Genomic DNA, 15,025 nt, shown 5'->3' on the forward strand with positions numbered 1-15,025 from the left:
CTTAGGAACTTTCTTTGTGACAGTGAGAAATTTGGCTCTCAGATTCAGCATCAATCTTATTCCAACTTGTCCCTCTTATTTTTTAAGGAAGCTGTAAGAATTGCTTCCATTAATAAAGTTTTATTATCACAATTTCTCTTAATTCTACCTGAGCTAATATACCAAAACTACTGATGATTCTGACACCAAAATTATTTTAATGAGCCATCAGTTGAGAATTTACTGAAATTCACCTTTAATGTTTTAGGAAAGTTTCAGAAAACTTTATTAGCCCTCATTAATACCAGTATTTTATATTTTCCCCTTTGTATTATAGCAATTTGATAACAGGTCAGTTTCAAAATGGGATGTGGGAAAAGTCATTTTAGTAAGAATATGTGTGAAAGTTAAGAATATGGAAATTGATCATCTTAAAATTTGTTCATTTGTCCATGTATCTCTTGAAATATTGTTGTGTACTTTCAAGAATACATAAATTAAGAACTAGACTAGCAGATTCAAATGCTTTTCTAAGTCACTAATTCTGGTATCGTAATACCTGGATTTAATTCATGATTAAACCGCACAGAAAAAAACAAAAAACTTCTGAAAAGTTGTAAGTTAATAGTCATTCCGTTTTTACACTGATTATTTAAATTATGTAGGGTAAAATTTTGATAAAATGACTGGTATGAGTTGATATTGGAAATGATTATAATTTTTCTAAACACTTTGAACCGCATCACAGCAATGCTTTTCTCCGACAGTGACAAGTAACATATGCAGCAGCAGTTCCGCCAAGTAGTCACCCTCACTAGACCAAAGCTGGTTACCTTTTCTTTATGAGACGGAGTTTCACTCTTGGTCACCCAGGCTAGAGTGCAGTTGCGTGATCTTAGCTCACTGTAACCCCCACCTCCCGGGCTTAAGCAATTCTCCTGCCTCAGGCTCCTGAGTAGCTGGGATTACAGGCACGCGTTATCATGCCCAGCTAATTTTTGTATTGTTAGTAGAGATGGGGTTTCACCACATTGGCCAGGCTATTCTCAAACTCCTGACCTCAGGTGATCCACCTGCCTCTGTCTCCCAAAGTGCTGGGATTACAGGCGTGAGCCACCTCGCCCAGCCAAAGCTGGTTACCTTTAAGGTATACATTGAAAATATATGCAGTGTAGCTGCAAGCTCTCTGTGGAATTTATTACCATGTTTTAACTGCAGTATATTTTTCTCCTTACTAAAGCTTATAAAATTATGTTATTTTGAAGTTTTCCAACTTAGAAAGAATAAGAGATTTGAGTCCACAGCTTCATGATGATTCCTTCTTCCTTCTTCTCCCTGGCCTTCCAGTCTGATGAAGACTGGTGGCTGGGTTTATTTCAAAACTTTGTTCCAGTTCGGAAAGACCAGTTCACATGTCTTCTTTAAATTGATATTTTTTGCCTGTTGAAGAAAGCATCCATCTAAATAAAAAAATAAAAGAAAATAGCTCCCAATTTATGCTAGTTTCAATAAGATAGCATCTGCTTTCTTTATAGTGGGATCCCTAGAACCTTACCCACTTGAAAAGGTTGATGCCACGAACTACTACTAATGACCAAGACCCAAATTCTGGTCATCACTCTGGCACTGAGATGCCTGTGGTTGTTCTTTAGCAATTTTGCTTTGCTGTTTTGAGCTTTTTTTTTCCCCAAGCATCATATAAAAATTAAGAAAAGCACCTTGTTTTATGTGTTGTCCCAAACACTCAATCACAGCTGCAGGTTCCCCATCTTTTCCTGAATGTTCTACTTTCTAGAGAACATACATTAGTAATTATCAAGATCATAAATATGGAGAATCTTTGTGCAGCATGAAGTTCTTTTTAATCGTTGACCATTATTGTCATTTTAATTGTGTTGATCTTGGGGAATTCAAAGTATTTCTGCTCTTGAACAAATTATTATATCCCTAACAGAAGCATGTTTTGTACATGAAAATTCTTGTTTCTAATACTGAACATGATAATGTAACGGCATATTTTATTGTGGTCTTGTTTGATTAAGAGCGTATCTAAGAAGCAGGGCACGTAGGCCGTATTAACGCTTATTATGTCTTTATTTTTCTTTATTTCATCTTTAGAAATATTTGAATTCATTCCTTTTATTGAATAAAGGGGAATGTCTCTGATTGGCAACATCTCTTTTCATTTATTGAGCTAACATGTACTTGGAAGTACTATCAACAGAAAACATCTTTTAAATCCGAGTCAATTAATTTACTCATTTATACTATGATTTTAAAGAAACCATTTAATATGCCTCAGAAAAGCTAACAGAACAGTAATATCAGTTACATCTTTTGCCTAGAAAAATAAATATTTTAAAACAGATTAGCTCTGTGCATTTTGGATAGAAAGACATTTGAACATGAAAGGGGCATGAATTTTGCTATTAAATTTGCTATTAAAATGAAATTAGTTGGTTAGGGACAAATTTAATAAGTGGTTGAACCTTTATTCATTCCAGAATTCGACTACCAAGTTTGCATATCTTTCTTATACCAGATGGTGGATATAAAGATGACTATGATAAGAACAACTCTTATTTGATATGAGGCTTTATTGTGTGACAGGCATTGTTCTAGACACTTTACATACGAAATCTCTTGTCATATGTTCTCACAACAATCCCATGAGTGCAGTTATTATTATCTCCAGGTTTTTTAAGAAAAATAGTGGATATATAGAGTATAAATAATTTCCCCAAGGGCACATATCTAGTATGTGCTAGAGCCAGGGTATGAATGATTGCAGACAGGTCCCCGTGCTCGCTACATGTACTGCCTTCTCTCTGACATTGTTCTTCCCTAAGGTCCTAAGGTTGCTTACAGGGAAGATAATTATTAAGAAGTGTTTTTACATTTTATGTATAAAATATGGACTGGGGTGCATTAGGGTTCTCCAGAGAAACAGAACCAACAGGATACATATATAAATGAATAGATACATGAGAGAGGACTTAGGAGGGAAATTGGTTCATATGATTATGGAAGCTAAAAAGTCCCCCAATAGGCCATCTTCAAGCTGGAGAACCAGGAAAACCAGTTGCACAGCTCAGTCCAACTCTGAAAGCCTCACAACCAGGGAGGCCGATGGTGAAACCCTGAGTCAGAGGCCAAAGGCTTGAGAAGCTGGGGTGCACCTGGTACAAGTTAAACTCCAAAGAGCAGAGATCCTGGAGATCTGATGTTCCGGAACAGGGTAGGTGTCCCAGCTTTAGAACAGAAAGAGACTTTGCCTGCCCTTTACCTTTCTGTTCTGTCAGGGTCCTCAGCCAGTTGCCTGGTGCCCTACCGCATTGGGTAAGGGCAGATCTTCCCTACTCAGTGCCCTGATTCCAGTGCCAGTCTCCCAGAAACACCCAGAAATCATGATCTACCTGCTGTCCGAGCATCCTCTAACCCAGTCAAGTTGATGCTTAGAATTAACCATCACAGAAGGTAAGGTTAATTTTGTTAGAAATGAGGGTGAAAAGTTAAGAAAAAAAAATTCATAAAGTAATATAGATGGTAGAGCAAAGATATGGTTAATAAAAGAGTTTGGAATCGATTAACAGAAAGTTTGGCACTTGGGACATACTTCAAAGGAGAATTATGTAAATTAAATTTGCAATTATAGATGATGAACTGAAGATTGCCTTAAGAGTATTGTATATTCCCAACAATAGTTTTCTAAGGAAAATCAAAAATACATCTTATACCAATGCATTGAGTCACAAAGTTATCTCCTAAAATGCAACTATCTCCTGTTAGTAGTGTCATGATCACACACAAACACACACACACACACACACACACACACATATCCTTTTCCCTCATCTTGAATTTGACTACACTTAGATACTATTGAATAACAATTCTTAAACTGAATTTTTGGGGTTACATGAAAAGAAAAGTTTAGTGCTTCTCCAAGTCTACAAGTTTATAGATAACTAATTTCAGCTGAGTTCAATCTTTTTTTTTTTCTTCTTTTGGTTGTAAGGCTATAAAATTCATTAAAATTTGATTTGCTTCATTTACTTACCGGAAAATAGCAAGGAAGACCTTTAGTGTCTGCCCTGAGATGGAACTTGTCAACTTACAGAGGAGAGAAGTCAGCATTCCTGCATTAGGACACCAGTTGGTTTCCATATACTGGGGTGCATTTGGGGCACACAGCTGGAGAGTCATTTTCCAATGCCCCTACTTTCTCCTGAATTCAACTGTCTCTTATTTCACAGGAACATAACACACACAAATGTTTTTTTTTTAAATTTGTTCCCAGTGGTTTCAAATGCACTGAAACACATTAGAGAAAAACCATTGTCACCTTTGCAATCCTCAGCATGAAAGAACTCTCTCTGGTGCTGCAGACAGCAGGTGCTTGGGCCTGTCTTTTAGAAAGTGTTTCAAATACTTCCACCCACGATTAGGTCAAAGGTAAAACTCTACTGAGAAAGAAACAGAAAGAAATCTTTGTGGTTTTTGTTTTGTTTTGTTTTGTTTTTGCATTTTGGTACCGTGGTTTCCATAAACTAGAATAGTTGTACAACCGTAGTAAGTCACATACCAAATGCCGTATTTTTGCAACACTGTATTTTAAATCTCTCATTAAGTGTTTTTCATTAGCTCAGTTCGTAGAGGGTACTAATATCTATTGATCTTTCAATTCTTAGATTTTTTTTCATGTCATCGTTTACTTGTTTACCTACTCAAATTTCTCTCAGATTATCTCCCTTGTGGGAGACCCTCATGCTCAGATATATGTAATGTTTTCCATGTGCCCCAGGCTTTCAGTGATCTGAGTCCAGGTATTTGTTTCTGTTAAGTTTTTAGCTTGAAATTCCTGCAATATGTTAGTATAAATTCGGAAACTACAACTACATATGGTTCGGGCTTGATTTCCATATTCTCAATGGATGGAGACTATTTCTTTTCTACCCATAGCCCCAAGTAGAGACAAGGCTTCTTTTTTTCTTATGGAATTCTCAGTTCAGCTCCTCTCCTCTTGCAGCCACAGGCAAGTCTCGTCCTGCATGGACCTTCCCTTCACACCCCGGAGCCTCAAACCACACCCTCTGATGGGTCTGTTATTTCTTTAGTCTGCTGCAGCACTGCCCTGTGCTATAAAATAACCAGCACAGCATTTCCTTTTTATTGATTTATAATAGTTGTACATATTTTGGGAGTAAGTAGAATAATTTGATGCCTGTAACTGCATTAATCGTATCAACATGACTGAAGTATCTGTCACCTCAGATATTTATATTTTCTTTGTTTTGGAACTGTTATGAATCCTCTAGCGATTTTGAAATACACAATAAATTATTATTAACTGTAATTTTCCTAGTGTACTATCAAACAGTAGAACTTATTCCTTTTATCCAACTGTGTTTTTGTACTCCTTAACCAACATTATGCACAATGGAACATTATTCAGCCATAAAAAGGAATGAAATCGTGTAACTTGCCGCAGCATGCATGAAACTGAAGGTCATTAGGTTAAATAAAATTATCCAGGCACAAAAAGGCAAATATCACGTGTCTGACTCACTTGTGGGAGCTAAAAAAGTGGATCTCATAGCAGTGTAGAGTAGAAGGGTGGTTACAGGTATCTTATTCAGTGTTCCCCATATGTATGTGGAGTATGTGTTTGATTTTAGGACTTGCTTTGAGAGTCAATTTAATTTGACTAATGATATCATTTAAGGCTATTGACAAATATATAGAAAATAGTTTAATAAGTATTTTGTCAATTCGATTTTAAATGTAAATTAGGGGAAAATAGTACACAATTTATAATAGTAATACAATTATTATATCTCAAACGTTCCCAAAGTTAAACTACTTGTATCTTAAAGAATACCAGGTGGTGTGCAGTAAATGTTTAACAACAACCTCTCTAAAAACAGAATGGTCCTGATTTGTGTGTCTCCCAGTTTCTGTGCTGTTGTACATTCCCCCAATATGGACAATTTCAAGCTACCAGTGGGCCATAATGAATGCAGAGTTGGGAAGAAATGTGCATAATTGGCACTTGCAAGCCAGTTCAGTGTGCCACCGCCACATAGAAAAGTAGACTCTCTTCTTGATTATCACCAAAATCAAACAAAAGAGCCAAATGGTGTGGCAACACAGTGCTGATATCCATCTAAGATAAGGTTGCTGACAGCACTGAGAGCTTCACAGTCACTGGCCGGTGCTTGTTCTTAGCCTTTCCCGTGTTATTCCACTGAACCTTACGTTCTTGGCTAAGTACTATAGTGTCCTTAGTCTATAGATGAGATCCTGGGGAACAGAGCATTAAGTGATTTGCCTAAATGTATACAATTAGTAAATGATGGACAAGAGATTTGTTCCAAGTAGATGATTCCAGAGTTTAGATTTCTAAGAGTCGCCTGACCCTAAAGTGACTCTAGGTTTACTATGAACATTAATTAAATGTTAGGGTGCCTCATAGACACAGTCATTTCTAAGTGTAATGAGGGTTATTGTGTAAATAGGCCCCAAGAAAAACCTTCTAAATAATCACTAATTAAATATTTTTGTATGCCAGTTGAGTAGGAATGCCATTTTATAAAATGTGATTGGGTGTATTTTTAACGTATGGTAGACATGCTCTTACAGCCCTGTTTCCAGGTTGTCTTTATCGTTTTGCTTTTTGAGCACATATACCTTTTCAGTATCCTCGTGCCTAAGACTGGTAGGCCATCAAAATATATTTCAGTTTTAGACACTAGCAGCTCTTTCTGCTAGAATTCTCTTCTACTTGGACAGTGACTGCAAGATTATTTACGCAGTATTATAGGCAAATAATTTATACAAAATGCACTGAAAAAGGCAACATAGTTTCCTACCTTCATCAGTAACTTGCATGAATATGATAAAATCATCTACTAATAATCCCAGATTATATAATTTTCTACTATTCATATTAAAGGTCATTTAGCAAATAGGAAGTAAATATAAAATTTTCTAAAACTAATTATTTCATGCTGTGATTTTAATTAATTTTATCTTGTAATTAGTGTTATTTGCCTACACTGATTACAAATATAAAAAATAAAAGACTAAAATTTAAATTTTATGTATTTTCAATATATTGATATCAAAAACTGTAAGAATAATAGAAATACAATTTATTCTAATTTTAGGTCACAAACATACAAAATGGCGATAAAAGGAATAACTATCTTATAGGAGTTTTGTGAGACCTACATGAAATAATGCGTATAAAACTCTTAGCATACTGCCTGCGTAAATGCTCAATAGCGTTAATGACTATAGTAGCAGTTACTTTACTGCCTAGTATAGTTACTCTTACTAACAGCTTTACCATAGAATTGCACTGAATTACAGGTAGTACCAATTTACAGTAAATACTGAGTAAATCCTGTGGATTGTTCACTTTCCTACCAGAATCTCTAAATCTCTATCTAATATCTCTAAAGTGGAAAGCAAGTGACATTCCATTAAGGTATATGAGGAAAATGTGAAAACTTGGGTCTTGATATGTTTTTGGGTAAATGATATTAAAGAATTTTTTATTGATTATTAATACATGGAAGGAGCTTTCAGAAAGTTCATGCACTAGAAGGTCATGGCTTGTCCAGGAAGCAGAGTCTCCTCTCACAGAGTAGAGTGGGCCTTGTGCAGCTAGGAAAAGGTGACAGCAGTGTCCAGCCTATACTTCTAAACCTATCTACGCTCTTTCTCAACTTTACTAAGGAGGATTATTTTATCAATTGGAAAAAAAAATCACAGTTATGAAGATGATTTCAAAATGTTCATGCATTTTCGTTTGTGCTACCCACAGATTTTCTGTTTGCAGCAAAATACTTGGTACAGTTGTTCAGTTAATAAATTAAGTACACATGCTTCTTTCACAAAAAGACAGAGACTCCAAATTTGCTAACTTCTTCTAATGACAAATGAAAGTATTTAGAAGATATATTCAGAGAAATAACATTTAATCTGAACCCTCAAGTTGCCAGTGACATTAACACTGCATGAGAAAATAATTGCTTTCCAAAGAAATCCTCGCTATGAAGAGAGCACTTTGAAAATAGATCTTTGCCAGTATTTTCACTATCATGTGACTTTGTTGCTGAAATTTATATGTCATGTATACAAATTGTGACATCTATACCCTTAAAAAGAGCAGGAACTTTTAAAACAGTTTCACTGAGTGTTTTTGATACACAGTAATGTGCAAATGTTTAAAGTGTACAACTTAATATACACACACACCCATGAAATCATCAACACAGTCAAGATGATAAATACAGCCTTGACTTACAGAAGTTTTTGTGGGCCCCTTCCTTTTGACCCTCACAATCTTCAGGTGACCATTATTTTGCTTTCTGTCACTATAAATTCCTTTGCATTTTCTAGAATTATTTTGTATAAAGGGAATTATATAATCTGTATTATTTGGCTTTTTTCCCTTAACATAATTTTGTGATTCATCGGTGGTGTTGTGTACGTAAATAGTTAATTACTTTTTATTACTTAGTAGCTTATTGCATGGACATACCACAACTAATTTATTTACTTGTTGATAGATACTTGAATGATTTCCAGTTTTCGGCTATTACACTAAAGCTGCAGGAAACAGTTGGTCTGTGTACAAGCCTTTAAGTGACCACAGATTTCGTTTCTCTTGGGTAAAGATTTATGTGTGCAGTGGTGGGTAACATGGGAGGGGTCTGTAACTGTTTAAGAGACTTACTTCCAAGCTGTTCATGAAAGTGATTGTACTCTTTCACATTCCCCAAATCATGGTATGTGTTCCAGTTCTTTCACATTTATCATCTGTACGCCATCTTTGGTGAAGTGTCTTCTCAAATCTTTTGTCCATCTTTTGTTTGTGGTTGTTTGTTTTCTGACTGATTTTTAGTAGCTCTTTATATATTCTGGATACAAGTCATTTTCATTTATCAGATAGATTATTTGTAAATATTTGCTCCCAGTCTTTGGCTTGTCTTTTCATTCTCTTAACAGTTTCTTTCTAAGAGCAAAAGTTTTAAACTCTGAAGAAGTCCAGTTGATAATTCAACCTTTCATTATGATGTTTAACATTGTATTGAAGAAATGCTTGCCTAACTTAAGGTCATTAAGACATTTCTCCTCTGTTTTTTTTTTTTTTTTTTTTTTCCTAGAAGTTTTATAGTTTTAGGTTCAATAGTTAAGTCTATATTCATTCTATTTCTGTGTTTGGTTCCACTGGTCTGTTTGTGCCCCTTGATGCCAGAACCGCACTGCTTTAGTTACTATAACTTTATAATAAGTACTGGATTTAGGCAGTATAATTTCCTCACCTTCATTGTTTGTTTTCAGAGTTATTTTGGCTAATCTAGGTCCTTTGAATTTCCATATGAATTATAGAATCCGCTTTTAATTTCCTATAGAATAGCCTACTGGGATTTTGATTGGATTGATATATGAGTAGTTCAGTTCAAAGGGTGGTGTGAAATCTCTAGCTCTCATTGTGGATTTATCTATTTGTCTATTTTATTTGCAGTTCTGTCATTGTTTGCTTCGTATATACCAAAACTATCTTATTAGGTGTGTCGTACTTAGAGTTGTTACGTCCTTGTGATGACCTAACCCTTTTGTTATTGAAAATGATTTTCTTTATTCCTAGTAATAGTCTTTGTTCTGAACTCTACCTTGCCTGTTATTATTAATAAAGTCATTGTAACTTTCTTTTGACTGGTATTAAATAATGTATCTTTTCCATCATTTTAATTTTACTCTATGTCTTTATAGTTCAAGTAAAATTCTTGTAAGCAGTATATAGTTGGCCCATACTTTTTTATTCAATCTGACAGTCTTTGATTTCTAATCATGATGTGTAGACCATTCAGATTTTATGTTTGGTGTAAATCCACCATCTTGCTATTTGTTTTCTATGTGTTTAATCTGTTCTTTATTCCCCCTTTTTTTCTCTCTACCTTTAAAGTTGAATTTTTAATGATTTTGTTTTATGAAGCAGGTTTTAACTGATACAAATCTCCACAAAGAGTTTTCATTGATTTTGAACGCTTTTGATAAAATATAAAATGTAGCTGATTAGTTTGCAGGGTCAACTGATTGACATCAAGAAAAATGGAAATGCGTTTGAATGTCAACCAAACATATTAGTAGTTAGGAAACAAAAATATATGTGTAATGTTTAAGAATAGCCAATACAACCTTTTTTTTTTTTTTTTTTTTTTGGAGAGAGAGAATATCGCTCTATCACTCAGGCTGAAGTGCAGTAGTGCAATCTCAGCTCACTGCAACCTCCACCTCTTGCCTTCCTGGTTCAAATGATTCTCGTTCCTCAACCTCCCAAGTAGCTAGGATTATAGGTGTGTGTCACCGTACCTGGCTAATTTTTTTGTGTTTTTAGTAGAGACAGGGTTTCACCATGCTGGCCGGGCTGGTCTTGCTGCCTGCCTCTGCCTCCCAAAGTGCTGGGATTACAGGCATTAGCCACAGCCAGTACAGCCTTTATTCCATTTGGATCAACATACTTCTTAAGGAATACCTTTCTTAAATAGTATAACTGAAAATCTAAATACTGAAATAAATTAAACTGAACCATCCCTTAAATCATTATCTCCAAAAGTATTACAGAAAGCATTTGATGATTAATAACATTTAAAAATACCTAATTTTTTAGTAAGAACAAAGACTTACTTAGTAGGTAAAATATTTAAAAATATAGCCACTTAATTTTAATGTTTTTAGTTTCTATTTATAATATAAATAATACATGAGTACAGTTTGTGTGCATGTAATTACTGTGTATTCATTCATTGGGTTTGCATTGCCACCATTTGTTTACCGATAGGGTTTTCACAATCAAACATTTTAGTAACCTCTAGACCGAGAGGACTTTGAGATCGCCAAGAAGGAAGCTAAATATTTTTAAATGATGAAATAAAGAAAATATCTTCACTCTTGACCCATTTAGCTTCATTCTTTTTTTTTTTTTTTTTTTTTTTTTTTTTTTTTTTGAGACAGAGTTTCACTGTTGTTACCCAGGCAAGAGTGCAGTGGTGCCATCTTGGCTCACTGCAGTCTCCACCTCCCAGGTTCAAGCGATTCTCCTGTCTCAGCCTCCCAAATAGCTGAGATACAGGCGTGCACCCAGCTGATTTTTGTATTTTTAGTAGAGACAGGGTTTTGCCATGTTGGCCAGGCTGGTCTTGAACTCCTGACCTCAGATGATTCACCTACCTGGGCCTCCAAAAGTGCTGGGATTACAGGGGTGAGTGACCTTGCCCAGCGTTCTTTTGTATTTTTATGTAGACTGGATAGTCTGACCTACAGATGGTGAAGCTATCCTGTAGAAAATGTTACTTTAAAAATGCAAAATGTTACAAAAGCTACTCTAGCTTCCCACCACGTTTTCGTATTACTTTGCTTCAGACAGTTCCTAATTAATCTCATCTACTTAATCATTCACAAGTATAAATATTGACCCATTCCTTTGGCTCCACAGCATGTTTTTATTTTATCTCACATATTAATTTATAATTATTTGTAAAACATTTGCAGACAGATACAGATACACAAGATTTCAACTTAATAGGATGGCAAAATATACTTATCCATTGTCAATCAATGTAATGACCAATTTATATACCTACTCTATGGACACAGTCTATGACTGATGAATGCAAACCTGTGTTACTCATGTGAGTTCGTTGCTGAAACACCAATAACACCCCAAATTCTGTTAAGAATAGTAAAAGTCCTGTTAAGACTAAAAACCAGAGAAGGAAATGATGTGCTAAAACCCTCCCAAGGAAGTTGAATTTGATGCGCAGGTGAAATGTAGTAATTAAAGTTTTCGTTGTAATAGATTGAGAAGTACCTTAGATCTTATTGTGATCTTTAAAAATATTAATATTCATTTTCTGATAATAAAATGGATGTGTTTGATTTTATTATTTAAAATACAGAAATGCAGAGCATTTTAAAGAAGACAAATGCCAAGTAACCTCATTACCAAGAGATGTCTGATGAAAATTTTAAAGCAGAGATACTATCTTTTTAAAAAAAAATAATTTCTTTTGAATCTGCAAAGTCATGTGTGCACATCCCTGTGCATATGGAAATATGGATAATAATAAATCTACTTTGGTTTTAATTCTAGTTCTGATTCTTTAATACCAATTCTGAACTTCAGTGACAAAACAATTTAAATATTATTTTAATTTTGGTTTTTTTTTTTGGATTTGCCTTCTAGATGTATCATAGAATTCGCCACTCAGAGTGCATTTACCGGGTAACGATGGAAAAGCTGTCCTACCATAGCATTTGTACTGCAGAAGAGTGGCAAGACCTCATGCGATTCACCCTTCCTGTGCGTCTCTGCAAAGAAATTGAATTGTAAGTATGTTGCTTTGTCAGTTTCTTCAGAAACGATTTTTAATTGAATTGAACTTAAAGTGAGACAGGTTATAGAATTAGAGTCACAATTATTATACACGTATTACATGTGGAGTGTTGCCATTTTCTCCTTCCAAAGTGATTCCAGATATTATGAGAGGATTTGGAAATAAAGGCCAGATCTCATTACCTTAAAAAAGAAAATCTGAACTCAATTTTGAAATGAGTTAACCGAAATGTTAGCATTTCTCATTAGTCTGTTGCATACTTTATACCATTTAATATTTAACACTCAAAATGGCATTTAACATATCAAAAAGTTCTCATTTCCATATAAATTTAAACTTCCAAATTAAATTCAAGAATTTTGTCATAGTTTGACTTTCATACTTTATTTTTTAATCCTGTGTTAAGATACTTAAGTTACTAGAGGGTAGGGCCGTTTGTATGTTCATTGTAAGTGTAAGCCAACAGTATCTACATAGGAAACCTTCAGAAGTGACTTAGAGCTACTATTTGCCTTACAATTGAAATTATAGTATATATTATACCATACTGTTAATTCAAGTCTAATGTTGGTAACTAAATTAGCAAATGAAAAATAGGTAATAACTTCGGGGTTTATATTAGTGAAATTGTTATTGCAGTTAAAATAGGAGATAAAACAATTTCAACTCCAAAGATACTTCTGAAAAGGCTTTTCCCCCCTTTTCTATGATTGTATATGTATCTAATATTTGTAATATACCTTTTTGTTCTTTTAATTTCTCTGATAACAAATGAAGCATCATTTTAAACAGATTAATAGAAAATGAATCAATAACTTGGATATTGGACTAGATTTCTAAGGGAATAAATATGTGGAATTTATTCCTGAAAATCTTTCAGTACCAGAGAGATGTGGCTGAGAAGGCAGGAAAAGGGATGGCTGAGCTCCCAGTGTCTTTTTAGCTCCTTGGTACAAAAAAATTAAATGATTTTCTTTACTTATTATGTTTATTCTAATTACGTTTAGTGATAAACTGCCCTTTTAAAATTTCAGATTCCACTTTGACATTGGTCCTTTTGAAAACATGTGGCCTGGAATTTTTGTCTACATGGTTCATCGGTCCTGTGGGACATCCTGGTATGAATGACTTTAAAATTTACTGTTTGAAATACTGGGTGACATAACCTCTTCCTCCTTCTACATATATGCCTCACCACCATCTTTGTTTGAAATTATTTTAAAATATTGCATTTATAAATTACTTTTTTTCTAAATATTCAAATAAAAAAGGGCTGAGATTATTTTACAAATACTCAGCCTTTCCAGATTTTCTGCAGGGGCTCTAGCAACGTGGTTGTAGCCTGGTTAAAAAACAAATCCAAAAAGCTTTCATAAAAACAGAGGCTAGAATTTCATTTGGTGGTGTAACTGAAAGAGACGGGTTACTCCTGACCAGAATGTTGATGCAGCCAGCAAACATATGAAAAAAAGCTCATCGTCACTGGTCATTAGAGAAACGCAAATCAAAACCACAATGAGATACCATCTTATGACAGTTAGAATGGCGATCATTAAAAAGTTATGAAACAACAGATGCTGGAGAGGATGTGGAGAAGTGGGAATACTTTTATGCTGTTGGTGGGAGTGTAAATTAGTTCAACCATTGTGGAAGACAGTATAGTGATTCCTCAAGGATCTAGAACTAGAAATACCATTTGACCCAGCAATCCCATTACTGGGTTTATGCCCGAAGGATAATAAATCATTCTACTGTAAAGACACATGCACATGTATGTTTTGTTTATTGCGGCACTGGTCACAATAGCAAAGACTTGGAACCAAGCCCAAATGCTCATCAATGATAGACTGGATAAGAAAATGCCCACATATACACCATGGAATTACTATGCAACCATAAAAGGATGAGTTCATGTCCTTTCATGGATGAAGCTGGAAACCGTCATTCTCAGCAAACTAACACAGGAACAGAAAAACAAACACTGCATATTCTCACTCATAAGTGGGAGTTGAACAATGAGAACACATGGACACAGGGAAGGGAATATCACATACCAGGGCCTGTCGGGGGTCAGGGGCTAGGGGAGGGATAGCATTAGGAGAAATACCTAATGTGGATGAAGGCTTGATGGGTGCAGCAAGCCATCATGGCACGTGTCTACCTATGTAACAAACCTGCACGTTCTGCACATGTGCCCTGGAACTTAAAGTATAATAATAATAAATAAAAATGTTTAGAATACCACGTGTAAATTTAGCATCGACTTTCAACCTGCCATCATGTATCTATTAGAATAGATCAAAAAGTAACATGTCTTCTTATTCAGAGTGTGGCACTTTGTCGGTAATTTAATTATGGCACCATTTCATTGCAAATCTTTTCCCCACCCAATTTGGCTGTCCTGGAGGCCTTTCCTGACTTTGTATCTGATCCTTTACAGTGGAAACATGCAGTGTTAAAATGCAAGGAACAGTTTTCTTTTGCTCTTTTTTACTCATTTAGGAATTAAATGTCTTGTAGAACCTCTTAGTTTCTCTAAAACTTAATTGTCATTCCTCCTGAAGTCTGTGTCTTTCCTATCTGTAACTTTTTGTAAATTAGTGTTTCAAAAGGATGCACATCGGATACCTAACTCC

At 35.0% G+C, this 15,025-nt stretch overlaps 1 protein-coding gene across 7 annotated transcripts in view; it reads left to right on the forward strand.

Annotated features, from left to right (window-relative positions):
* PDE10A (phosphodiesterase 10A) overlaps nt 1-15,025 on the forward strand; it is a 702,663-nt gene that overhangs the window by 628,978 nt on the left and 58,660 nt on the right. For all 7 annotated transcript variants that reach the window (XM_017869545.1, XM_017869546.1, XM_017869550.1 and 4 more), the window contains 2 exons: nt 12,239-12,381; nt 13,424-13,507. In XM_017869545.1, the coding sequence (XP_017725034.1) occupies nt 12,239-12,381; nt 13,424-13,507 (227 nt within the window). The remainder of the gene's footprint in view (nt 1-12,238; nt 12,382-13,423; nt 13,508-15,025) is intronic.

Source organism: Rhinopithecus bieti, unplaced genomic scaffold (genome assembly GCF_001698545.2).
Source record: "Rhinopithecus bieti isolate Rb0 unplaced genomic scaffold, ASM169854v2 scaffold_3948, whole genome shotgun sequence".
NCBI classification, from domain to species: Eukaryota; Metazoa; Chordata; class Mammalia; order Primates; family Cercopithecidae; genus Rhinopithecus; species Rhinopithecus bieti.